This window comes from Mauremys reevesii, linkage group 6, assembly GCF_016161935.1.
Source record: "Mauremys reevesii isolate NIE-2019 linkage group 6, ASM1616193v1, whole genome shotgun sequence".
Classification (NCBI taxonomy): domain Eukaryota; kingdom Metazoa; phylum Chordata; order Testudines; family Geoemydidae; genus Mauremys; species Mauremys reevesii.
This window is the reverse complement of record NC_052628.1, coordinates 113,119,245-113,144,294: the sequence shown is the minus strand read 5'-3', so window position 1 is coordinate 113,144,294 and position 25,050 is coordinate 113,119,245. Positions and strand designations below refer to the sequence as shown.

Here is a 25,050-nt window from a genome sequence, read left to right as displayed (position 1 = left end):
GGAAGGCCTCCCCTGATGGCTACAAGTGCTACTTTGAAAATGCCAGTTCAAACTGGTGGTTGAATTGGGCTCATGTATAGGTACTAGAACCAATCGTTTTTACGTAAGCAATCTTTTCACCTCAGCCAGTGCAGCCAACCACTTTGCAGCCCTGCAACAGAGCCATAGTTAACGGTGGGATTTTCAAAAACACTTAAAGGAGTTAGAAGCACAAACAGGTTGACAAAAAATATATAGGGCTAGGTCATAGCTTTAGGCACAGCCCTATAGAAGGAGTAGGGTTGCCAACTTTCTAATTAGACAAAACTGAACACCCTTGCCCTGTCCCTGCCCCTGAGGCCCCACCTCTGCTCCGCCCCTTCTCTGAGGCCCCGCCTCCACTGACTCCAGCCCCCATCCCTCCGTTGCTCGCTCTTCCCCACCCTCACTCACTTTCACTGGGCTGGGGCAGGGGGTTGGAGTGCAGGTAGAGTGACCAGATGTCCCGATTTTAGAGGAACAGTCCCAGTATTTGGGGCTTTGTCATATACAGGTGCCTATTACCCCCCCGCACACACCCGTCCCGATTTTTCACACCGAACGCCTGGCAAACCTAAGAAGGGGTGGTGAATAGCTGCACCACACTTACAAGAGACCCTTAGGGTCACACTGCCCCCTCTATCACCTCCCTTGCTCCAGGGTTGTGTCACACAGAAATTTTCCACAGCCCCTTAACTGGGAATGGATCAGCATTCATGTCGCAATTCCCATCAGTACCCGGACCAGGCTGGGCAAGCTAATTGATCCAACCAGCTAATTGTCCATCTTATAGGATCATGGCCTAATCTTGCTCCCATGGACAGATAACACAAGACACAATATGGCAGCAGAGGGAATGGGAAGGAGAAGGATGACAAAACAGTTGATTCAACAATGGAATGTTAATGTGTAGGTATGTAAAATAAAGTTTCCACAAAAGGGAAGCTGCTTGTGGGTTTTAGTGAGTAGGTCAGGCCAGCTGGTTGATTCAACTATTAAACTGTCAATAGAAAAACGGTTCCTTTAAGAAACTTACCACTACTTATGTAGTTTTGTTGTCAGGGTGGGTCCCGGTTCTATATAGGGAGCATTTCTGTACCTGCATGGTACTCTCCTTTTGAATGCTTGTAAGTCTGAACTGTAGATCTTCGCAGGTAAAGGTATTCCCTGTTCATTCGGAATGGAAAGCAACTGTATCTTTACATCCTTTCTTAAATCTGGTTTTAAGAAGGATGTTTTTTGTATTTAATATTATTATTAGTCACCTATACCATGCTACAAATATGGATTGCTTGACAGATAAAGAGAAAATCAAGCCTGTGAAATTATTCCATGCATGGATTTGACCCAGTGTTCATGGCCCAAAGATCTTACAGTCCAAGTTATCTGACAAATATTAGGTGACAACTGTTAGATAAGTTCAATTCAGTCCATGACATACTTTAACACAGACGATTCCTTTGGAACCATTTTGTAATTCGATTAGACTGGTTCTGTAATTATTTTATTTTTCTAATGTGGATTTTGGAGCACTCTGGTAATGAGTTATAAGATCTGTATATTGAAATTTAAGTATAAGCATATGTGTTGGATAGACTTTTGGCACAATGAAATGGGGAATTTAGATCTGCATAACTTTAATATGAGTCATGCTGTTATAATGGTTAAAGTACTCTACAAAATATATTTAAGCAGCACTATATACATTGTATCTTAAAGGTCATTGCTTCTACTTTTTAGTACGTTGCCTTGGCTTAATTTTGAGGTTTGCTGCTTTTTTAGAACATGTGTTGTGATCCTCCAAGTCTGGTATGTCAGATTATGCTGACTCATGGACTTTACTCCAACCGGTGCTGTACATGATATATGGGGAATATAACATGAACCTGTAATAAGAGGGTTTTATACATGAAAATTTAGATAACACTGCTCTTTACTGCTTGCTACAATGTAATAAGTAATTTTTACTGTTAAAAGCATACCATGGGCCTGATTTAGAATTGCTCGGGAGCGCGCGCGGGGGAAGGGGGGGAATGGGGAGTAACATCAGTAACACCATTGGAGCCAGTGAAATTACACCAAAGTAACAATGAGGAGTCTGGTGGCACCTTAAAGACTAACAGATTTATTTGGTATAGGCTTTTGTAGGTAAAAAACCCACTTCAGATGCATGGAGTGAAAATTACAGCTACAGGCATAAATATACTGGCACATGAAGAGAAGGGAGTTACCTTACAAGTGGAGAACCAGTGTTGACAAGGCCAATTTAGTCAGGGTGGATGTAGTCCACTCCCAATAATTGATGAGGAGGTGTCAATACCAAGAGAGGGGAAATTGCTTTTGTAGTGAGCCAGCCATACCCAGTCCCTATTCCCTATGCCTATTCCCTATGCCCAAATAAATCGGCTAGTGTAAGGTGCCACCGGACTCCTCATTGTTTTTGTGGATACAGACTAACGCAGCTACCCCTCTGATACTGACGCCAAAGTCAGAGCAGAATCAGGCAATACGCCTCTCAGACACCCTCATTTTATACTAGAATGACATCAGTGGAATTACTCCTGATTTACACCAGTATAACTGAAAAGAGAATCAGGCCCCTTAACTTTAGGGTGCTTAATTTCTCACAAAGAACACAACCCCCAGAAAGGTTTTATATTCAATATGTTGTGTCTTTTCTAAAGGGGGAGGAAAGATAAATTCAGCACGGCATGCCTCCCTTCCTATGCTGCAGAGACAATTTACTTCTGTAACTCTTTTATATTGTCCTAGCACTATTGCACTGCTGTGAATGCCTGCTAACTCTTTAGGGTGCTGGAGCAGCCTCAACGGTGAGGTGTGGGCAGAGGTAGCTTTATACCACCTTTCCAGCTCCCCTGGTCCTCCTCGGGTCAGCCACTGGGTTAATTTAGAAAGAGCTGATTTAAATAGCGTTGGCCTGTGAAAGCTTTCTACAGGTCATTATGCCACCTGGGGATTGCTGGAGCACAGCCCTCTCTGGTCATACCATTTCTCCATGCCCCCAACCTCTCCACCTTAGCTAGTGCTTTAGCACAAATGCTCTTCCCTGTAACTCTTACTGTTGTAGCATGATTTTCCCTTTCGATTAAGAGTGCTGGATAAGGAAAGGTGTGCTCTGCTGATGTATCTGTTAAAGTACTGTGCAGCCACTCAGGTTACAGCGGCTGACTGCACTCTTTTTCTCTGCAGGTGAGGCAGAATGGTATGAACCCAGTCTTGGATACTGAAGAAGCACTTGGAGGGCTTCCCTAGACTTAGTGACCTTGAGCTGAAGGAAGTAGTGCTGCCAAAGATAAAGGAGGGAAGAAAGACAAACATCAATGGAGGCCAAATTCTTCCCATCCTGACAATCCACTCCCATAAGCAGGATGTTCTGCAGATGTCTGCAGTGCACAGGAACAATGTAACTTAGCTGGCATGCTGCCCCTGCTTTTAGGGAAATCTACTTGGGCAGATCTGACTGTAGGTGCCAGATGTGGCGTGAGGGATAATTCTGTGTCTTGGTGCATTAAGCTAGTTAGCCCCAATTGACCAAATTCATCCCTGATGTAACTCCCTTCATTTCAGTGGCATTACCTCAGGGATGAATTTGATCCAATGTATCCATTTAAATCCATACTTTGCCCTAATGTGTCTTTTCTCCTCTGTATCCTGTATGCCTCATTCTGGCTTCGAACACTGAATGGGTTTTCTAGTGACCCAAAGTGGCACTGGAATTCTCTGAGAAAGCTGCATCTGGCATTTCACTGAAACCCAAGACTCCCAGCTTCCTGGAGGATGCTACATTCATTCCTATGGCAGGCAAATGCCATTTGTTCGTCTACAATTTCTTTTCCTATCAGGTCTAGCACCCCAGAGGAGACCTGGACAATAACTTTGATGGCAGAAGCAATGGCTCAGAGGCAGACTGTGAAGGAGGAAGGGAGGACTTGAACTTGAAATGCAAATACTTGCTGTGGATGATTATTAAGTCTGGGTTAGAGATGGTAAGGTACAGCCTATGATGAAGGGGCATTTGCATTTAGGGGCTGATTCAAATTCTGCTGAAATCAGTGGAAGGATTCCATCTGATTTCAATGAGCACTGGATCAGGCCCTTACCCCTGTCAGTAGGAGGCTGTGATTTGATAACTCAACTCTTAAGAGGGGATTTTTATCTCCCATCAGATCACAATGGTACTGTCCTATAATCCACCCTTTACACTGCCCGATGATGTCTCTCTCTCTCCAGTGATTATTGACCCCAGTGTAATCATTAATGCTCTCCTTTGCGGATATGCTTTGTCAGTGGTTTGAGCTGTTCCTTTCCTCCTTCTACCAAATATCCAACTCTTGTGTCCAAAAAGTTAAACATTGTTTATTCATTTGAATTTCGTTTACACTTTCAAGTGGCTAACTGGCCCTAAAAGCCCTTTTTAGGTCACTGACCTCTTCAGACTGTAAACTCTCTGAGACAGGGATGTTGAGGGAGGTTTTCAAAGGCACAGATGGGAGTCTATTGACAACAAGGGTCAGTCACCTAACTCCCATTTGTGCCTTTAAGATCTCCCCGCCCCCTGCTTCTAGCTATGTGTTTGCAGTGCCTAGCACACTGGCACTGCAGTCCCCATGGAGACCCCATGGCTATACTGCAGTACTTATTGAAAAACATTACCGGGAGTAATCCCATCCTGGCAGAGAGATGCACTGCTTTACCTAACAGGAAGCTTTCTCAGAATGGAATCATCACCTAGTATAAAAGCGACAAGGGGATGTGTTACATTTTGTTTTACAGGATTGTGGAAAGTCAGAATCCTATCTTCTCAGTAGGTGGCTTTGTTGTGTCTCATGCAGGCTGGAAAACTTACTCCATCTCTGATGGGAAAGGTCAGCCACTGCTAGCTGACTGGCCAGAATGGCTCCCAGAGTCCCTAGCTCCAGAAATGATTGGCATGCCAGGGTGGGTCATGGGGACTCGAATATGTACATTGGAACAGGAGGTTCCCTTTCATCTCAGGCTGGGCTGTGTCTGAGACTAACTAGGGCATGTTTCAAATCACTTTCTCTTTGATGCAGCACTTATGAAAGTTCTATTTGCTATAATGCTATTATAAGACAGGTTCTTATGGCCACATGGAACCTCCTTGAAATGAATGAGGCTCTTGACAAGTGCAGACCCCCATCCACGCAGAGCAGCTTGCAGATACAGAGCCTTCATTTTACATGCGATGAAGGGAGGGAGCTGGAACCATCTGGTGTAAATAAGTGTAGCTCCATTGACTTGAATGGAGCTATGTCTGTTTACATTAGCTGACGTAATTGTCGGTTCCTGATTGTAATACACCACTGAAACCTACAGAACTATTCTGCATAAATAGCAGATAAGGAGGATGTCTACACTGTTCCCATATCTCTTTTCTCTATAATCTGTCTATTTTAGCTATTCCTCTAGCATTCATCACTGGTATATCTACAGTGGTCATTTAGATTTGCACAATGATGTCCACGGAGAGCTCAATAAAAGATTCCACTCTTCATCTATCCCAGGGTCCTGGAAGCTCTACTATTTAATTGTTTTTCTTCTCCTTCAGTGTTATGATAATTATAGCCAGATCTGCACCTCGTATAAATCGGTGCAGTTCCACTGACTTCAAAGGAGCTATGCTGATTTACTTCAGTAGAGGATGTGGCTGATTTGTTTATTCTTTGGTTTTGTTAACACCTATTTTACTGCAGTGCCTCATAGACCCTTGGGTGAAAGAATCTGTTTGTTTTTTAAGCTTCAACAGTCCCATCCCTTCAATTACCTTGTAAGTTCACAATGCACATCTCTGAGACCACCCCAAAAGGCCTCCAGCAAAACCTGGAAAGATTAGACTGGACATGCCTGACATTTCTAAGGTGAAAGACAAGCAGAAAAAAACAATGCCTTTCCTCTCATCATAAAGAAACAAAAATAGGTACCCGCTCCAAAGGGCCTGATTCGCCACTCCCTTTCGCAGATTTGAGGCCTGTGTGACTCCACTGACTCCAATGCATTTGATGACTTTAATAAAACTGATAAAACTAATGGGAGAATGAGGCCAATGATTTTAAAAAATCCTTTGCAGGTCACCTTTAAGAGAATTAACCAACAAAAGCAATTGCAAAATTCACTTAAATGTTCCTGAAAACTTTCGGCTTCATTCTACGGTTTCTCTGTTTTCTCTTCCATGGGAGTTCAGTACAAGGAGTTGCAGAATCAAGTCCTTAATGATTTGGCCTGGAGAATTCAAAGAAACTTAATGGAATTAGATGCTCAGCTTTCATTGAATTGCCAGTGCTATTCGGATGCCTAATTACCTTTGAAAATCCCAGTCTTACGATGTGCCAAATTGCCATTGAATCCACGCACTATATGGACCAATCATGCAAGGCTCTGAGGGTGGCCAGGGAGGTGCTGAGTGCCCTTAGCCCGCAGTGAAATCCTTCGGAAGATAAGGTTTGAGAGAAATCTAGCATTATGGCTTCACAGGGAAAGGCTATGTAATATCCAGCTGAAAGCATGCAAGCATGCAATCAGTGATCTACAATGACTGTGCCTCATGCCAAATCACCCATATTATTTGCCTACTCCAAGACCACTCAAAAGCATTTAGAGCAGAAGTTCTCAAACTTCACTGCCTTGTGACCCCATGTGATAACAAAAATTTCTACACAATCCCAGAAGCGGGGACCGAAGCCTGAGCCCACCCAAACCTGGGCCAAAGCCAAAGCCCAAGGGCTTCAGCCCCGGACAGAGGCCCTGTAACCTGAGCCCCGGGCAGTGGGACTCAGGCTTCGGCTTCAGACCCAGGCCCCAGAAAGTCTAACGCTAGCCCTGGCAACCCTATTAAAACAGGCAACCTAAGTTCCCTGTAAGCTGCACGGCCATGCAGCAGCCTATTTAGCACCATGCAGGCATCCCTCGGTCCCCACCTAGCCCAACCCCAAACCTGCTGTTTGAGGGGTGCCCCTCCCCTGGCCTCAACTCAGTCAGCCTGTGGCCCAGACCTGCCGCAGCCGGGGTGCCATGCAGGGCCGGTGCAAGGATGTTTCGCGCCCTAGGCGAAACTTCCACCTTGCATCCTCCCCCGTCCCCGAGCCCCTGCCCTGAGGTGCCCCCCCCATGGCAGCTCCCCCCCATCGCCCTGAGGTGCCCCCCCTACAGTAGCTCCCCCCCTGCCCTGAGGCGCCCCCTCCCCTGCCCCAGCTCCCCCCACCTAAATGCCGGTGGCGACCGGGGCGACCAAAGATCTGGCCGCCGCGGCCACTGCCGAAGAAAATGCCGCCCCCCAAATCCTAGCGCCCTAGGCAACTAGGTCACCTAAATGGTTGCACCAGCCCTGGTGCCGTGGCCTAACTCCAGAGCGGCCCAGACCAAGCTGCGGCTGGGACGGCGCAGCCCAGACCAGATCAGGCCACAGCTGGAGTGGCCCAGACAGCCCTCTCCTGGCCTGGACTTGCTGGGGTATTTTCTTTCTTTTTGTTTTTAATAAAAATTACCTTTTTAAATAACTGGATTGGGTTTTTGTGTCCTAAGAGGTTTGTGCACATGTTGTTTAATTAGCTGGTGACAACAGCTGATTTCCTTTGTTTTTGTTTCTCAACTCTTCCCCGGAGGGTGTGTGTGTGTGTGTGTGTGTGTGTGTGTGTGTGTGTGTGTGTGTGTGTGTGTGTGTGTGTGAGAGAGAGAGAAAGGGCTTGGGGGTACCCCACAGGAAGGAATTTCCAAGTGTGCCTTCCTGGGCTCTCAAAGTGGTTTTGCACTTTGGTGGTGGCAGCATCTACCCAGCCAAGGTCAGAGAAAAGCTGTAACCTTGGGAGTTTAATACAAGTCTGGAGTGGCCAGTATTAATTTTTAGAATCTTTGCGGGCCCCCACCTTCTGCACTCAAAGTGCCAGAGTGGGGAATCAGCCTTGACACACACTATATGATTTTCCTACAATTTACCAAAACAAATGATCTGCCTTAGTTATGAGATACTGGTTAGATGTATTTCATATATAGACTCTGTGAATGGATTGGGATTTCCAGAGCCCAGTGTGACTCTTCTGTTCATGTTTAATCATTTAGGTAATTATTACTAGTACAAAAAGATGCTGAAGGAATGTTAATGATTTAACATTGAGTCTTTTCAGAGATCTGGGTTCCAATTTTTAATTCAAATGACTGTTGATATTTCTACTGGGAATTATTCATATGCTATACAATTCCAGAAACAGCCACTGAATAATGATTAGCTGTTACACATTTGATCCTGGATGCTACTCTTAAATCAGGGATTTGGATAAGCAGGTGGATTTAAAATCAGCACTGGATTATTACTAGAATGTACCGCAGCCACTGAAGATTTTCAGGAGCCTCACTCTGCTCCCTTTGAAGTCAAAGGTAAAGTGCTCATTGGCCTCAATGGGAGCTGAAAATCCTCAGCAGCTCAGCTTAGTATGGGCCCTCAGTGAGTACTCACCTACCTTTCTGCCTTAGTCTTTGCAGCACCAACACCATGGTGCAAACACATCTTCAACCAGATTAGTAAGAACAATGCCCCTTTCCCCTTTTCATGTCACCCCATGCCTTCTGCCTCATTGCCACTCCTGATTATGAGCAGTCTTGCTATCTGTTATCCTCCCATGGAGCACGAGTGTTCGGCTGTCAGTATTCTCAGTCAGATTAGCTTAACGGTTACCATCATTCCAACTACCAACATCTAAAGATCTCCAAAATGACAAAAATCATAGCTATTTCTTGTTAAGACATGAAAATCCTGGAATTAATTCCTTCCATGCCAGTGAGGAATTTCAATGTGTGTTCCCTACAGACGAAGTTTCTTCCTAAGGACATTCCTTCTCCCTACTCAGCATTTCACACTATAAATTAATATTCAGGGTTTGGTTGGTTTTTTTTTCTAATTTTTTTAGTGAGTTAAATACTGTGTCAAAGGAATGGATAGACCATCCTGGAGACTAAAGTCCTCTACTGTAGCATCAGGACCAACTTCCACATGATGCCTCACTAATATGAGCAATCAGCTGTAACAGTGAGAGAGTAGTTCAGTATCCTTGGCAAATTCAGTACCTGGCTAAGACTGTCTACAAGGATGCCAGATAGTACCAGCTGTGGTCACAGTTTTATGATGTAGGTGAGGGAATAGATTTAGGTCACACATTTATTTTATGTTGTGACCCGATTCCCTGGGCAGCCAGCTGAGGTCACTCAATTAGGGTGAACTGCAAAGAATGGGGCAGACAAATCCCCAAAGCTGGTGGATATTCCAGTACTTAGGGCTTGGCTACACTTGCAAGTTAGAGCGCATTAAAGCAGCGCTGGGCACCCTAACTCCCGACCCATCCACACTGGCAAGGCACGTAGCGTGCCTGGACTTTGCAGCTGGAGCACTCCTGGTAATCCACCTCCATGAGAAGCATAAAGCTTGCTGTGCCCAGGCTGAAACGCCTGGCGTCATTGTGAACAAAGTGTTGCATTACTCCTCTGTGATTGGCCTCTGGAAATGTCCCATAATCCCTTGAAGTCAAGTGGCCACTCTGGTCATTGTTTTGTACTCGGCTGCAGGCACACAGATATCCTCTTTCAAAGCTCCATTTCTGACAACCGGGATGCTTATCTGCTCCAGGACAAAGCAACCATTAGTGTGGAATGCTGCTGTTGCGAGTGTGTAGGGGGGTAGGGCGGGAGAGGGGTTTGCTGCTGTCTGAACTTACAAGACAGCATGCTGACACACTCTCAGCACCCCAAAACACACTGTCTCGCCCCCCCCAGTACAAACGCACTCCCTGTCACACCCCAACCCACCCCATTTGAAAAGCACAATGCAGCCACTTGCACACTGGGATAGCTACCACAATGCACTGCTCTTTGTAGCATTGCAAGGGCTGCTAATGCGGCCATGCCACTGTGCTTGCGGGTAACTGTGTAAACACACGGCGGCATTTTCCCTGCTGTGGTCTCCAAAGGCTGGTTTAACTCCCAGCACTCTACATCCGCAAGTGTAACCATGTCCTTAGATTTACCAAGCCAGCACAAAACAGCTTCTTTATTACCTCACTGGTTACAACACAGTTCCCTTAAAGTAACCCAGCCTTAGGCCTCCACCCAGATACCTAAGTCAGGTATGATGAAGATTACTGAAAATCGTATTCACCATATAAAAAAGTTCTACCAATCCCAAAGGATTGGACACATTACCTCCCAGGTTAATAAATATTCCAGATCTTACCTAAATATACACTTACAGCCAATTCTTATTAGCTAAACTAAAATTTATTTAAAAAGAAAAGAGAGAGAGTATGGTTAAAAGATCAATATACACATAGACACGAGTTCGATTCTTGAGGATCAGATTCATAGCAGAGATGGTGAGATTTGTAGCTGCAAAGAGTTTTTAGAATTTAGTACATAGGTTATAGTCCAATGTCCAATATCATTTAGGGGTTTTCCAGTTTAGGACTGGGATCTCAGGCCTTATGGCTTAAGCTTCCCCTGCATGAAGCCTCAAGCAGATCTGAGATGACAGGATCAGGACCCAAAGATCTTTTATACAATTTCAGGCCTTCTCTGACAGGCGTGAGTCCCTCAGCTTGTAATGGGCAATCAGAGTGACTTTGAAGTAAGTCCATCACCAGTAATTAGCTATACAAATTAACATAAGGCAATTGCCTGTTTTTCCACCATTCGCAGGTGATTGGATACACATTTCAAAGAGAGATGAATACAGAGATACCCTGTTTTTACAGTTCATTTAAATGTTAGGATGTTCTTTTGATCTCTGAATTAACAGAATACAGCATAGATGGGGATTGTTGATTACATTGTTCACCACCACCCATATATATGTAAATACACAAAACCACAAACAGTATTTCCCCATGTCTTAAGGGTTGAATTTGAGTCATTCATCCTGCAAGACGCTTTACCCTTTCTGGTCATGCGTCACATATGTACAGGAGCAAAGAGCTGCCAGACTGAAATACTCTCCAGCAGCCACCACCTAGGACTGAATTTGATCTACCAAACTGGAGGTGAAGAGGAAGAATAGTCTTGTGATTAAGACACTTGGGTGGGTTTTGGAAGATCCGGGCTCCATTTGTGACTCTGCCACAGCCACCCTGTGGGATCGTATTCTCCTACCCTTTTGTTTGTCTTGTATATTTAGACTGTAAGCTTTTCAGGGCTGGGACTCTCTGACCATATATTGTACAGTGCCTAACACAATGGGGCACTAATCTGAGTTATGATTAGCTCTGCCACTGGATTTATGGGTGACCTTGGGCAAGTTGTTTCACCTCTCTGTGTCTCAGTTCTCCATCTGGAAAATGGGGATAATGATACTTACCTTCTTTGTGAAGCACTTTGAGATCAATGGCCAAAAAAAGTGTTGGATCAGAGCTAGATATTATTATTGTTATTGTTGTTGTTAATTGTTGGTGTAGCATGCCAATGCAGATGCAAGTCTAAATCATTCTGAAGTCTATAACTACACATTATATTTATGTACATGATATCCTGGGTGCCAGTATTGTATATTTACCTTCTTTGCTTTGTTTTGCTTAGTTCAGGTTTTCCACAATCTTGAATTTCCTTAATTATCTCTTCACAAACCCTTATTTTGAGCTGTCATGTTGGCTTACTGCCTGTCAGCTTTATTCCTTTGTGGAAAACATGTACTGTTTGCAAGCCTGATTAAGTACTCGGTTCCTTCTGCTACAGTTGAGTTAAACTGTCGTCAAACATTAATCAACTAAAACCAAGATTTCAGATCTCCTGAAACAACTGGGAGCCTTTGTGGGTTTGTTCTTATTTCTAATTCTAAAGCTATGGTTGCTTCTTTCCTTTGAGCATCCCCAGGGAAACCCTCCACCCCCATACACACACATTTGAGAGAGAGAAATAAATAAGCTGCAAGTTCAAAGCCCAAATCCACACAAGCACCAAGGCGTTTCAGATTTTGGATGGAGTATCCCAATGCCTAACCTTTAGGCACCCAGCCTGAGTTAGGTGTCCAGGCTCCCTATACAATGCACAGAGAGAGATAAGGGCTGAAGAATGGGATCCACTAAAGCCACATGCTGGGTGGCGAGCTGTCTAAGCCTAGCCAAACGCAGAGGTTGAGGAGAAAGGTGTCCCCTAGACCTTGCCCCTCTCAGGGAGTTACACACCTGAGTCCGGGTGGGAGGGAAGCACCTATCTCTGGTTGGGATCCACAGCTGGGAATGCTCTCCTGGAGTCAGATTGTTTCTTGCATGAGTGGTGGCAGCTCACGCCTAACTCTGCACAAAATAAATAAGAGGGTGTGGGGGAGAGGTAGTGACAAATGCCTCCTTCTCCCTTATAACTTTCACCTAGTGGTTAGGTCACTCACCGGTGATGTGGGAAACGCCAGTTCATTTCCCTCCTCTACCTAAAGAGAACAGATTTCAGCATGAGTTTTCCACCGCTCAGCTGAGTGCCCGAACCACTCTGCTCTGGGATAGTCTGATATGGGCCTCTTGCAGTCTCATATGTTGAAGCTGTTCACTGTCTATAAATACTGAAATAATATGGAGTGGGGCAGAGAGAGTGAGCATGTCTTTGTAGTCCAGTGGGTAGGGCACTCACCTGAGAGGTGGAAAACCCATATTCAGATTCCTTCTGCCCATAAGGAAGAGGGAGGAATTCTCAGGGTTTCCCACATTCAAGGTGAGTGCGCTAATGGTCGGGCTAAAGGTTATTCGGGAGGGCAGCTGCTGCTGCTGCTTTGTGTGGAGTTAGGCATGTTTTGAGAACACTGGCCCTGCAGGTGAGATAGATGGGGGAGTGCGTTCCTCAATCAGGTGAAGATAGTCACTGGGGCTTAGGACTGAGACAGATGCCTTGACTGAGGTGTTATGTGCATGCCCGGCAATGGAAATACAGACACTGAGGGGACCTTCATGGCCAAATTTAGGTGCCTCCAGAGTGAGATGGCAACTGAACAGGTGTTTGGATGATCTCAGTGGCACCTAAATTTTGGACTTAAAAGTGAGGATTAAAGTCCCCCTGTGGATCTGGGGCGAACAGTGCGTTCATGAGCATGGCTGCGATCCCCCCAGTACTCTTGGTACCTAATCCTGTGAGAAGTTCAGCACCTCCTGCAGGCTGAGGTGAGAGAGCTTGGCTGGGAGGCAGCCTGGGCTCAGCTGCTGGGGGGAGGGAGCGGGGCTCCAGCTCACTCTGACCCTGGCCCTGCAGCGGGACCCAGATGGGGGGTGGCCTGCTGCCCGCTGCCGCCCCAGTTGCTAGGGAGAGGGGTGAGCAAGCCAGAGTTCCCCCCCCCACCACCCCAGCATGTTTCTGGCTCGCTCGGCCTCTGTCGCTGGCAGCTGGGGTGGCAGCAGGCTGCCTCTGCCCGGGGCCCTGCTTCCCACAGCCAAGCCCAGGCAGGGAGAGGGCCGCCACTGCCTCCCAGCCAGGCTCCCTCAGGCAGATGAGGCTCTGTCCTGCTCCCTGCCTGGCTGCCAGGGAAAGCAGCCAATTTAGCCTAAGGTGTGAGGGGGAGACACAGGGATAGAAGGTAGAGCCCTTCTCCCTCCCTGCCCCCGGCAGGCCAATCTGGGGGGGGAGGCATTTGACCCCCCCCATGTCCCTCCCCCAGGATCAAGACCCGATTTATCCACTTAATATGCAATTTACCCCAATCTATTAAGTCTTTAAAATATGTATCTGCCAAGAAACATGTAAGAAATCTAATCACATTTGTGAATCTAGCTGTCACTATTATTTGTGTTTCAACTGCATCTAGAGGTTCCAGACAAGGACACCATTCTGCCAGGCATTGCCCATAGTGAGAGAAGGTCCTTGACCAGAGCAATCTGCAATCTAAATCGACAGGACAGATAAAGGGTGGGAGGGGAAATAGAGGCACAGAGAGCTGCATTGACTTGCACAAGGCCAATGGCTCAGCCAGGAATAGTGTTCCGGGGCACACATTTCAAAAGGGTGTAAGTGATTTAGGACCCTCAATCCCATTTCCCTAAGCCCCGTTGACTTTCAATGAGACAGGCATCAAAATCTCTGGAAAATGGACTGTGGGCTCCTAAATCACTTAGGTGACAAAAATGTTACCTTAGGTCTCCTAATACCAGTCCAGTGCCCTATGCACTGGACCACACTGTCTCTCTCCAACGGATGCTGTACAACCCCTAAACACAGCCTTGCTGAATCCACAGCAGTCCAGCTGATGCTGGCACGTATCATTTGCCTGAAGCTGAAGTTCTAATCATTCCATTTGTGATGGCATTTGAAGCAGCAGGAAGCTCAATCTATACCCAAGTAAAACTGTACTTTTCTGTGTGCTGTTGTTCTGGCCTAAAGCCACTAGGCGGGAGTAACAGAACAAGCCAAACACTATTAATTACCCTTTCTTTTACATGTGACTTCAACACTGAAAGCTGCAGACTAAATGTTGGTATCTGTAGAATTATAAATATTCCTAAATTTGAATCTACCGGTATATTTCAACTAAATCCTCTAAGATAAATCTTCTAAGGAAGCACAATGTGTATGTTAAAATACAGCACAAACTTCCTTCAGCAATATTTATAAACCTTGTTATTTTTTTTGCAAATATTTATATGCATGTTGCTTTGTTCAAGAATATTGAGTCTCATGAATACTGATGTGAATGTGTCTACACAAAGATTTACACGGGACTTATTCAAACATCAATCTTGAAATCTCTTTAATTACCTTCTATTTGATTCTAAAAGTTAGCCATCCAATTAGGAAACTGAAGCAGTGCCATGTGACCTAAGTGACCAGCTGCGCACCACAAATAATGACTAGTTAATACCCAAAGACATAGCAAGCAGTTTACAAACAACCCATAGACATAAATATGTCAGCATAGAGGTCAGCTGGTGTGAATCAGTGTAATTCCATTCAAGTCACTATAAGTTTCTTTTTCCATTGAATCATTCAGAGGCCCTTTAAAGGGACCAATCTGAATGACAACAGTACAGTATTGTAGTGACTGGTGTCACTAAATGAAGTCAATGGTTCTCTGCTGATTCACACCAGCAGAGGAGCTGGCTCTGCTAATGATAATCAAACAGCTTTGAGTGACAAATGAAAAGAACCAGAATAAGGAGCAAAACACATAGGATAAACAATCCTACTGTATACAAGTCTCTCTATTTTTTTAAAGATAAATAGCACTATGTATGAAGTATGTTGTTGAGATTTCTCTCAAGGCCCTTTTTTCTTTTCACCCTCAGGTATGAATTTGAATTCTGAGATTGCCTACACAAACTTTCTCTTAAGAATTTCCAACCCTTCGGTGACCAAATTTCATTCTGAGCTATTGGGCTTGCAGTCAGAATTTAAAGTGAAACACAGAGGGAAACTGAGTGCAGCAGAAGTGAGCTTTAATATAGCCCTAGGCCCACCAAATCAATAGATAGCATACTGCATGTGCAGAAGCAGTGTGTTCGCAATCAAACACACGTTATCGGGCTGAATGCAGGGGTAACTGGGTGGAATTCTATGACTGGGGTTATGCAGGACATCAGACTAGATCAGATTGGTCCCTTCTGTGCTTAGAATCTATGAATCCATTTTACCCCAGACCCAGCCTGTATTTTTCTTCAACTGTCTTATCTGCCCTCCAGGGAAATTTCCTAACAGGGAACAGAGAAGACCTGAGGGTCAGAAGCAACATGGGCGAGGGGCTAAAGTCCTCACACTCCTGTTCCTTCCCGGTGCTGAGGGGAGGGAAAACCCTTCCCTCAGTGCCTGGGCATTTGGAGGGGAGCTGTTCTGTGGCTGAGATGACAACCTGCTGCCTCCTCCCAGGTGCTTTGCTAGGGATAGGGGGGAGATTCCCACTCCACAAAGGGATGGGGAAAGGAGGGAAGACAAATAACTGCAGCAGCTAGAGCACTGATAAACCCCTGGAAACCTGTAGGGAGGGAAGAACCCAGCTGAGCTGCAACAGCAGCAGCCCTGAAGCTAACTGGGCTTGATGCTTGTTTGGGACCATGGGAGCTGCCAAAACACCTGCTCCTGGGCTCCGAAGCCTCCTCAGTTTACTGGTAGGTAAACTGCATAGATCCTGCTCCTATATGGTGCATAGTCAAGAAATTAATAATATTTTATTGCAGTGGTTGCTGTTAATACTTCCTAGTTACGGCTTGTTCCTAATATATTCTATTTCACTAATATAGATAGAAACAATTGGTTCTACTCTCTTCCACTCCTAGGCAGAAGACTAATGGCAGAATCTGTTAGAAGAAAATATTCTATTCTGCTAATATATAGGAAAATAATTAGGAGAATATGTTGCATCCTATTCTACTAAATGTATGGAACAATAATTAGAGAATGCATTTGAAGACTATATTCTATTCTATTTAGTGTTTTACTAATATGCAGAATATATGAGAAGAATATATCATATTGTATTTTATTCTATTCTTCCAATATATAGAATAGCAGAATACATTAGAAGAACATGGTCTATCATATTATTTTACTAATACCAAGAAAAACAGCAGACTATATTACTCTATTCTATTCTAGTATATAAAGTGAAATATAACTCATAATAGATCCTGCTGTTTTTCTGCTATATGCTTTGAGTCCCATCAGTTGATTAATATATTCTACTTTTATTAATAGAACATAGTTGCATTAATAAAATACTATTAAGAAAAAATAGATTCTAAAAAAAAGTCAGTATAACTCTTATGTTATAAAACATGTTTATATTTATTTTATTAAAGGTATTTTATTAAAAAATTATTTAAAATGAAAAATAAAAGGAAGAGACGATTTGGCTGGAGCGTGATATTTAAAAAGCACACACGCTGAGCTCTGTTTAAACCCAAAGCACAACTGGATTAGCTGAGTTTCTCTTATTGTTTTGGAAATAATTTTGAGGGGCGGAGGGGGAGCATGTGGGAATATAATGAACCTGTAATCTAGTTTCTGAGCATTTAGGTTATTCCTGGCTGTGATCTTTGTTCCAGAAAGTTGGAGAGATTTCTTATATTAAGAGAACAGATTTTGTAGACACAAATTCCTCTGTTTTACCGGATTATTTGGTATGTTTTTTCCATGGCAGGTGATATTAGTGGACGGGTGGCACGACCTGGATAACAGTGACTATGATTGCTGGCCCCTGGAAAAACCAGATGAGTATAACATGCTGGACTGTGGAGGTGAGTGTGTCCCACAGTTGCTCAGGGAAGATCATCTCTGCCTGCTAGGAAAATGGATGAGAACATGAACATTTAAGTAATCAGAATAATTCCTAATACATCTCAGGTCTCAAACCTAGTGGAAAATATTTCAGTCAGCAGCAACGTCTCTTTCCAGATGAATTAAGTCAAGGAAAGTGGCCAGCACACATACACTTCAGAATAAATATTTGTCTGGAGCATATCTGTTCCAAAGGGAACATAATTAGGATGATTAAAAAAGAATGAAATCATTGTCTTCAAGCAAGGAATTTTGTTTGACATTAGAAAAAACTAAAGCAGCCTAAACAAAACAAAGCAAACAAACAGCCCTGCATTGCAGCCAGATTGTATTTAGTACTTGGTTCAATTATACTGTGCCAGCTCCAGATTGGATGGGATTCATTTAAACACTAAGCTAAACAGTCTCCATATGTATTTTCATCCCCGGCCCCAACTTCTATTCAATAGAAACAAATAACGAATCTCAGATCTTTATACACCTACGTATAATACTTTGAAAGATGAGTTTCTAGGGCAAAAGAATCAGAAACGTAAAGGCTACTTGTTTGAAACTTTGAAACTCAAAGTGTTTTTTTTAAAGTTTAGGAGTAATCAGAAATAAGAAGCTAAATAATTAATGCAAATAAACAGTTATATAAATGCTGGAAAAGGTTAGGATGAAATGCAATGTTTGACGTACTGCTGCAAAGAGAAATAAAAGGACCCAATCCTACAACCTATAAAAAATTGGTAAAACTCCCATCGAAGTCTGTGTACAGACTGTAGGCTCAGGCTCAGAATGTAACATAATAGTGTTAACATTGCCTCAAAGTTCAGATTAAATGGTGAAGTTCAGAGAATATCGACTATAAACTCGACATTCTCTACCCTGGCGTATTTAGCATCTCTGTTATCCATGATTAAAACAGCTGTTTGTTTCAAGAAAGTCAATTGCATTAGCAAAGTTACCAGTGAACCAAAATGCAAAATGAATGTAATAGGAAACAAAGAGAAGGAAGGGGAGGGGAGCTAGAGTTTTGTTTTCCCCAACCCTGATGAATAACTAATATGTGCCCTTTGTAACCAATTTTAGAATGATCTTTAAGCTTTGTACAGTTTCTGTAAAATACCTTTACCTGCTCCTAGAACAAGGGTTCTCAAACTGGGGGTCAGGACCCCTCAGGGGGTCGCAAGATTATTACATGGTGGGGGTTGCAAGCTGTCAGCCTCCACCCCAAACCCTGCTTTGCATCCAGCATTTATAATGGTATTTTATATATATATATAAAGGAGGGGGGGTCGCACTCAGAGGCTTGTTGTGTTAGAGAGGTCACCAGGACAAAAGTTTGAGAACCAATGTCCTAGATGCAGATGAAAACTGAGCTAGAGACAAATATTATGGCTCTCATTGCTATAAATTAGAAACAAACACTAGTTCTTTGGTGTGCATATGTATCTATGTGTGAATAGAATTAAATAAAGGGATTTGCTGCTGTTGTGAATCCTTTTCAAGGAAATAAAGCCTTTTGCTCTAAGAAATTTATTTTGACCTCTCACCTAGCTGCCATGAAATACTCTCAACCTAAACAATTATTTTACCTTTTAATAATTTGTGAAAATCTGGCTAGAATAATATATAAAGTGAGCTTTCTTTTGTCTCTTCTCTTATATTCATTATTAATGATTTGTTATGATTGTTCCTCTAATGCCGTTGACCCAAAAGGATTGTTTCTTTTATAATTAACCCTTTTATATCTGAAAAGGGAACCATGCGCAGAAACAAATCGTTTAGATCACCAAGCGGTGGGCAAGAGAAGAATATTGTGATAAAGGAAAACTCCAGTGTAATAAGTTCTAATCACATCTGATTATAAGGAAAAGGCAATCACTACAGAATAGTAACCCTTACTCACATGAGTAGTCCTGTTTAAGAAGACTACTTGCTTAAGTAAGGACTATTCATGTGAGTAAGGGTTTTCAGGAATTAGCTCTGTGTGTATTAATGATTCCTACTACTCTGTTCAGTAATATACCCTCTGAGAAAGAAGGGCTGTATTTATGGCTTGACATAGCCAAGAGATTAATAAGACACGGATTTTTCAGCTTGGAAAAGGGACTAAGGGGAGATAGAATAGAGGTCTATAAATCATGACTGATGTGGAGAAAGTAAATAAGGACGTGTTATTTACTCCTTCTCATAACACAAGAACTAGGGGTCACCAAATGAAACTAAAAGGCAGCAGGTTTAAAACAAACAAAAGAAAGTATTTTTTCACACAATGCACAGTCAGCCTGTGGAATTCCTTGCCAGAGGATGTTGTGAAGGCCAAGACTATAACAGGGTTCAAAAAAGAACTAGATACGTTCCTGGAGGATAGGTCCATCAATGGCTGTCAGCCAGGAAGGGCAGGGATGGTTTCTCTAGCCTCTGTTTGCCAGAAGCTGGGAATGGATGACAGGGGATGGGTACCTGGCATTGGCCACTGTCGGAAGACAGGATACTGGGCTAGATGGTTCTTTGATCTGACCCAGCATGGCCGTTCTTATGTTCTTAACTGTTGCTAGCTGGAAAACAGTGTAAATCAGGAATAATTGCACTGAAGTCAGCTGAGTTACACTGGAGTGAAATTGATACAAGTCAGAAGAGCATCAGGCCCACCTGAGAAAAGTGAGTAGGGTTTGGTCCTAAGTTTCCACGTGCTCTGATTAGTTAGCTTGCACATGGTAGGGGAAAAAAATCTAAACACACTTCTTCTCCAATAGATCTTATTTTGGAACTACCTGTACACGATACATGGGCCAGCAGTAATGACAGGAAGAATATTTGTGAAAACATTTACATTTCAATTGGATTTCTGCTCCAGAACAATTTGTCCAGTTGCACATAGCTGTAGTCGGTGAAACCAAACATGTTGACCCATCACTGTGTGTTATTTCTAGGTCTTGAGATGGCCTGGGTCCAGAGACCTCCAGAAAAGGCTGTGAGTGGGGAGTTCTTCAATGTAACGTATGCAGTCTTTGCTTCAGATCACTTTTACCACTATGCTGTGCAAAACAGACTCCTTTCTCACAGGTACCACCTCCAGGTGCAGGTTTGTGTGTAGACAAGGTGTCAATGGATTAAGCTCCTGGGATTGGGTAGGCCACTGGTGTGATGAGACCACTGCCGAACTTGTTGACCAATATTGTCTCATTGTTTACTTGTACTTCCCCTTTGTGTTCTCTGTGTCCATCTGTTGTTTCTTGTTTTGTATTTATATTGTAAGTTCTCTGGAGCAGGGGCCACCTTTTTGTTCTTTGTACAGTGCCTAGCACAGTGGGGCCTGGGTCCATGACTGGGGCTCAAACATACTATGGTAATACAAGTAATAATTTGTATTAATAATAATAATACTCACCGCTGCTGAATAGTTGGGTGGTGCACATGCTATTATATTTGTTATTCATCTTTCCTGTCCTCAACCCATCCTGATTGTTTCATCCCACTGTTATGTCTTACCTTTTGCATTCTGAGATCACCGGGGCAGGGATATGTTTGTTTAGAGTCTAGCACACTGGGACCCAACTTGGTTGTGGCCTATAGGTCTCAATATGAATAATAATACTACTAATAATTTTTAATGTCCAACACACACATTAACTACAGTATGGACCTAGGCCTGTGACTGCTGAAGTCAATGACAAATTTCTGATTTACTTCAATGGAGCCAGAATTTTCCTAATGTATCTATATCAACACACTTACAGAGACTTCTACAAACCTAACGGTGTATAATAAGGCAAAATCGAGGGATTAACATGATGCCATTGGAATGACAAGTGTAAAAGCTGAGCAGCTTGTGACATAGGATCACTGAGATGCATATTTAGGCCCCAGTCATGTACTGTGATCCATGCAGAGCAATGTAGGGTTGGGGCCTTAACCTCATTTCACCATTTTCTATGTTGTTTTTTTGTATTTGGTGGGTTACAAAAGACAGTAAATTAAAAAATTCAGATTACACAGAAAAGGTTCCTGTGCCCTCCCATGCGTTCATTTTTACAAGGTTCGATTTGTGAGAGTAGTTCTTCAGAGAGAATTTTTTTTACATGTTCTTTACAATTTAAAGCTGATATTCAAGATTGTTGGGGAAGGGGGGCGGGATTTTGACAGTATAGGTGGCTTTAATCAGAAAGTTGTATTTCATTCATTTGGGTACCGAGGGCTTTTGGATAAACTTTAGTAATGATCTGTAATAGTAATGGAAAAACTTTTTTTAAATTTTTCCAAAATATATTTATAGCTATAATGTCATAGCAGTAAATTATAGTATTGTGATGACATAGCCATAAAATAAACTTTCTCCAGTAGCTGGAAGTAGGATTATTGCTACAGTCTTTCCAATGGGACTTGTGCTCATAAATGATTTAGGAATGCTTGAAAATCTCACTCTGAATGCATTAATAATACACACAGGTATCAAACACACAAAGACAGGACCCTTAGGACCCAGTTCAACAAGATGCTTAAGTATGTGCCTCTCTTTAAGCAGGGACGTAAGTCCCATTAGCATCAATGGGATGCTGCCTTGCTTTAACTACCTGATCCCAAGGCCATTAGAGTGGATAGGAATCATTCTATCAACTTCTGGGCTTTGGATTGGGCCCAGAATGAGGCAAGTACTTAAGTGCTTTGCTGAATGGAGATCTTAGAGTTTTGGAGTAAAATGTTAAAAAGTGCCCAGGGACCAGATTTTCAAAGGTATTTAGGTGCCTGAAGATGCAGATAGGTGGCTAGTGGGATTTTCAAAAGTGCTAAACAGGTCAGGTGCCTAACTCCAAGTTAGGAGCTAGGAGAAGTCAATGTGAGTTAGGTGCCTCTCCTGCTTCAGCACTTTTATGAATCCTACTAGCCACCTAATTGCATCTTTAGGTGCCTAAACCCCTTTGTAAGTCTGCCCTTAAGCCACTCTTGAAAAATTTACCCTAGGTGAACCTTAACTCTGTTTCCTTAAAATGTATTCTCCTTTTATAACACTACAAATTACTTGTCAGTTAATACAGTTTGCAATGGGATAAAAACTGTTGGTTTTTTCATAGAGCTTTGAATCCAGTAACAGTACACCATATAAAGTCTTTAGATTTTAAGTCTCAGTCATATCTACAAAGTAAGCCACACTTGAAAAAAATCAGTTACATTGTTTTGAAGTAAAGAATGTTTACAATGGAATGTCCTGAAGTTCAGAGAGACAATCACTCATGTGAGATGGTGCAGAGACTGTAAGTAGAGATGGACATCATCAGAAGTGGCATGAGGATCTGAGCCAGGGGTTGTGTGGCCATGATTCCCCATCTGGTGGTAGTGTCAGGGTGGAAGGCCAGGTTGAGGAGTCGGCAACTGCTGGAGGATTAACAGCTGCCAGACCTTTTCTGCCTGGGACCAGATGGTGGCCCAGTTGATAGCAGAAATCCATCGCTGTGGGGCTATTTCCACACACAGCAAAACCATATAAAGAAATAGCAGTGTGTCTCCTGCTGTGTATATCTGTGCAGTGTAAAGATCAGGACTTCATTACATGCCCGTTAAAAAATTTTTAGGAATGAGAAATGAATATAAAATCCTCTCTTTGTATTTAAAAAAATGGTTAGCAATGCTGCGGCAGCCAAGAAGTTCTGTGAAGAACAAGAGTGCCCTTCCAACTGGAAAGATGCAAACGGAGAGAACTGCTGTGTCCATCACGCCAACATCCACTCCTGCCCTTTGGCCTTCATGGTTAGTACGTCGGGTGGGTCTGTTCTGCATGCTAGATGAGATACTTTAATAGCCAGGACAACATAATGAAAAACTAGGGCCTAAAATTAGGCCCCTAAGTCCATATTAGGGCCGGATCCAAAGTTCATTAAAGCCAATAGAAGGACTGCCATTGATTTCAGCAGACTTTGGAGCAGGCTGCTAGAGACCGAAACAGCCTGATTTTCAGAGGTTCTGACCATCCAGCACTTTCCATTACATCAGTGGGAGTTGCTCAGTGACTTGCAGGGTTGGGCCCTATAGGAACTGATTGTATCATATTTGATCAAGGTAGGAAAAGCATTCAAAGGCCAGACAATAAGCTCCTGAAGGCTGACTTTGCCCGGCAAGAAGAATCCATCCATTTCTTCTGGACTCTGTTAGGGTACTTGTACTCAAACAGACTGGGTGAAATCCTGGCTCACGGAAGTCAAGGTGGATGTTTGTGCTAAATTGCAGAGTGGGACAGTCTGTTCCTCTTCACTTTGCATATTTACCATATTTAAAATGGTGGCTCCAGAATGATATGTTAGAACAATTTAGTCTATTTGTATTTATGGAGGGACAGATAGTACCCATAGGACCAGAAAGGAGAGGAAGTTCTGCGAGATTCCACTCATTACGTTTTAAATGTATTCTCTCCTGCTGAAAGAAGGCACATGTCTAGCCCATAAATCATGTTCATCCCACCCAGCTGCACCAAGGCCCCTGTGCCTCCACAGCAGCTGTAGCCCTGCTCCTTGTCAGCACAGCTCTATTGGAGCCACTCCATTAGGGATTCCCCAGCTGACTTCCCCTTGAAGGAAGGGGGCTACAGAAATATCATCCAGCCTGTGGCGGTGTAATTTTTTGGCTGGAATCTCCACTGGCACTGCACAGCACAATATGCATCCTGTCAGCATGCCCAGTCCTCCCTCAGTCTGCCCACTGGCTGCCACCTCCCTCAGTATCACTCCCGTGTCCACACACCACCCTCTGTGGGAAGAGAGAGGGTACACTGTTGTGGAGGTGGTCTACCCCCAAATCCTTGTGGGGAGGGTGAGATCTGTGAGTGATTCTAGCACAAAGGCACCACCCAGACTCTTGCTTTTAAAGTTTGAAATATTTTTGAGCTTTCCTGCTTAGACAAGGCAAGCGTCTATAAAATAGCCCCCATAGAGCAAAACCGCTGTAGGAAAGTGGGCTTGTGCTAGTGAATGGATAGTTACAAATAAAGCTCTTTCCATTAAGCAGGGGCTTTCAATACAGTGTCATCTTTTTAGGTAGAATCATAGAATCATAGAATATCAGGGTTGGAAGGGACCTCAGGAGGTCATCTAGTCCAACCCCCTGCTCAAAGCAGGAACAATCCCCACCTAAATCATCCCAGCCAGGGCTTTGTCAAGCCTGACCTTAAAAACCTCTAAGGAAGGGGATTCCATAACCTCCCTGGATAACCCATTCCAGAGCTTCACCACCTTTCTAATGAAAAAGTTTTTCCTAATATCCAACCTAAACCTCTCCCACTGCAACTTGAGACCATTACTCCTGGTTTTACCTCAGCAAGCATGAGCAATCCATTTTTTTTGGCGAAATGTATTTTAAAGTGCATGAACAGAAATGCCTCAATACATATCTGAAATTTAGCAAGAAGGATTACGCCATTTAAAAACCCATGATCCTCAGACAGCCATTATAATTCTCTATGGCTGCAGCTGCTGGGAAATTAAAGTTGATGCAATCTTAATGAGAAACGCTCTGGAAATAAGAACTTTCGTGAATAAGCACCATATCCCATAGTTGTCATAAATAAATAAATAAATAAATAAAGAAGAGAGAGCTACAGTGAATCTACCATGTAGAGAATAAAAAATTGTGGACAAAATTCTGCTTTTAGTTATAGTGAAGTAAATACAGAATAACTCCATTAACTTCAATAAAGTTACTCCAGATTTAGATGAGGACAGAATATGGCTCATGGACTTTAAGTGTGTGAGAATTTTGTGGAATTTTAAACTGGACTATCAATCCATGTGCTCCTTTCCATTT

At 43.3% G+C, this 25,050-nt stretch overlaps 1 protein-coding gene across 1 annotated transcript in view; it reads left to right on the top strand.

The window, feature by feature from the left end:
- Window positions 1-22,473: 22,473 nt before the first annotated feature.
- Window positions 22,474-25,050, top strand: part of LOC120407255 (atrial natriuretic peptide receptor 2-like) — a 36,109-nt gene continuing 33,532 nt past the window's right edge. Inside the window, exons 1-2 of the mRNA XM_039542767.1 lie at window positions 22,474-22,511; window positions 22,881-23,004. Coding sequence (XP_039398701.1) covers window positions 22,498-22,511; window positions 22,881-23,004 — 138 coding nt within the window. The 5' untranslated portion in view covers window positions 22,474-22,497. The remainder of the gene's footprint in view (window positions 22,512-22,880; window positions 23,005-25,050) is intronic.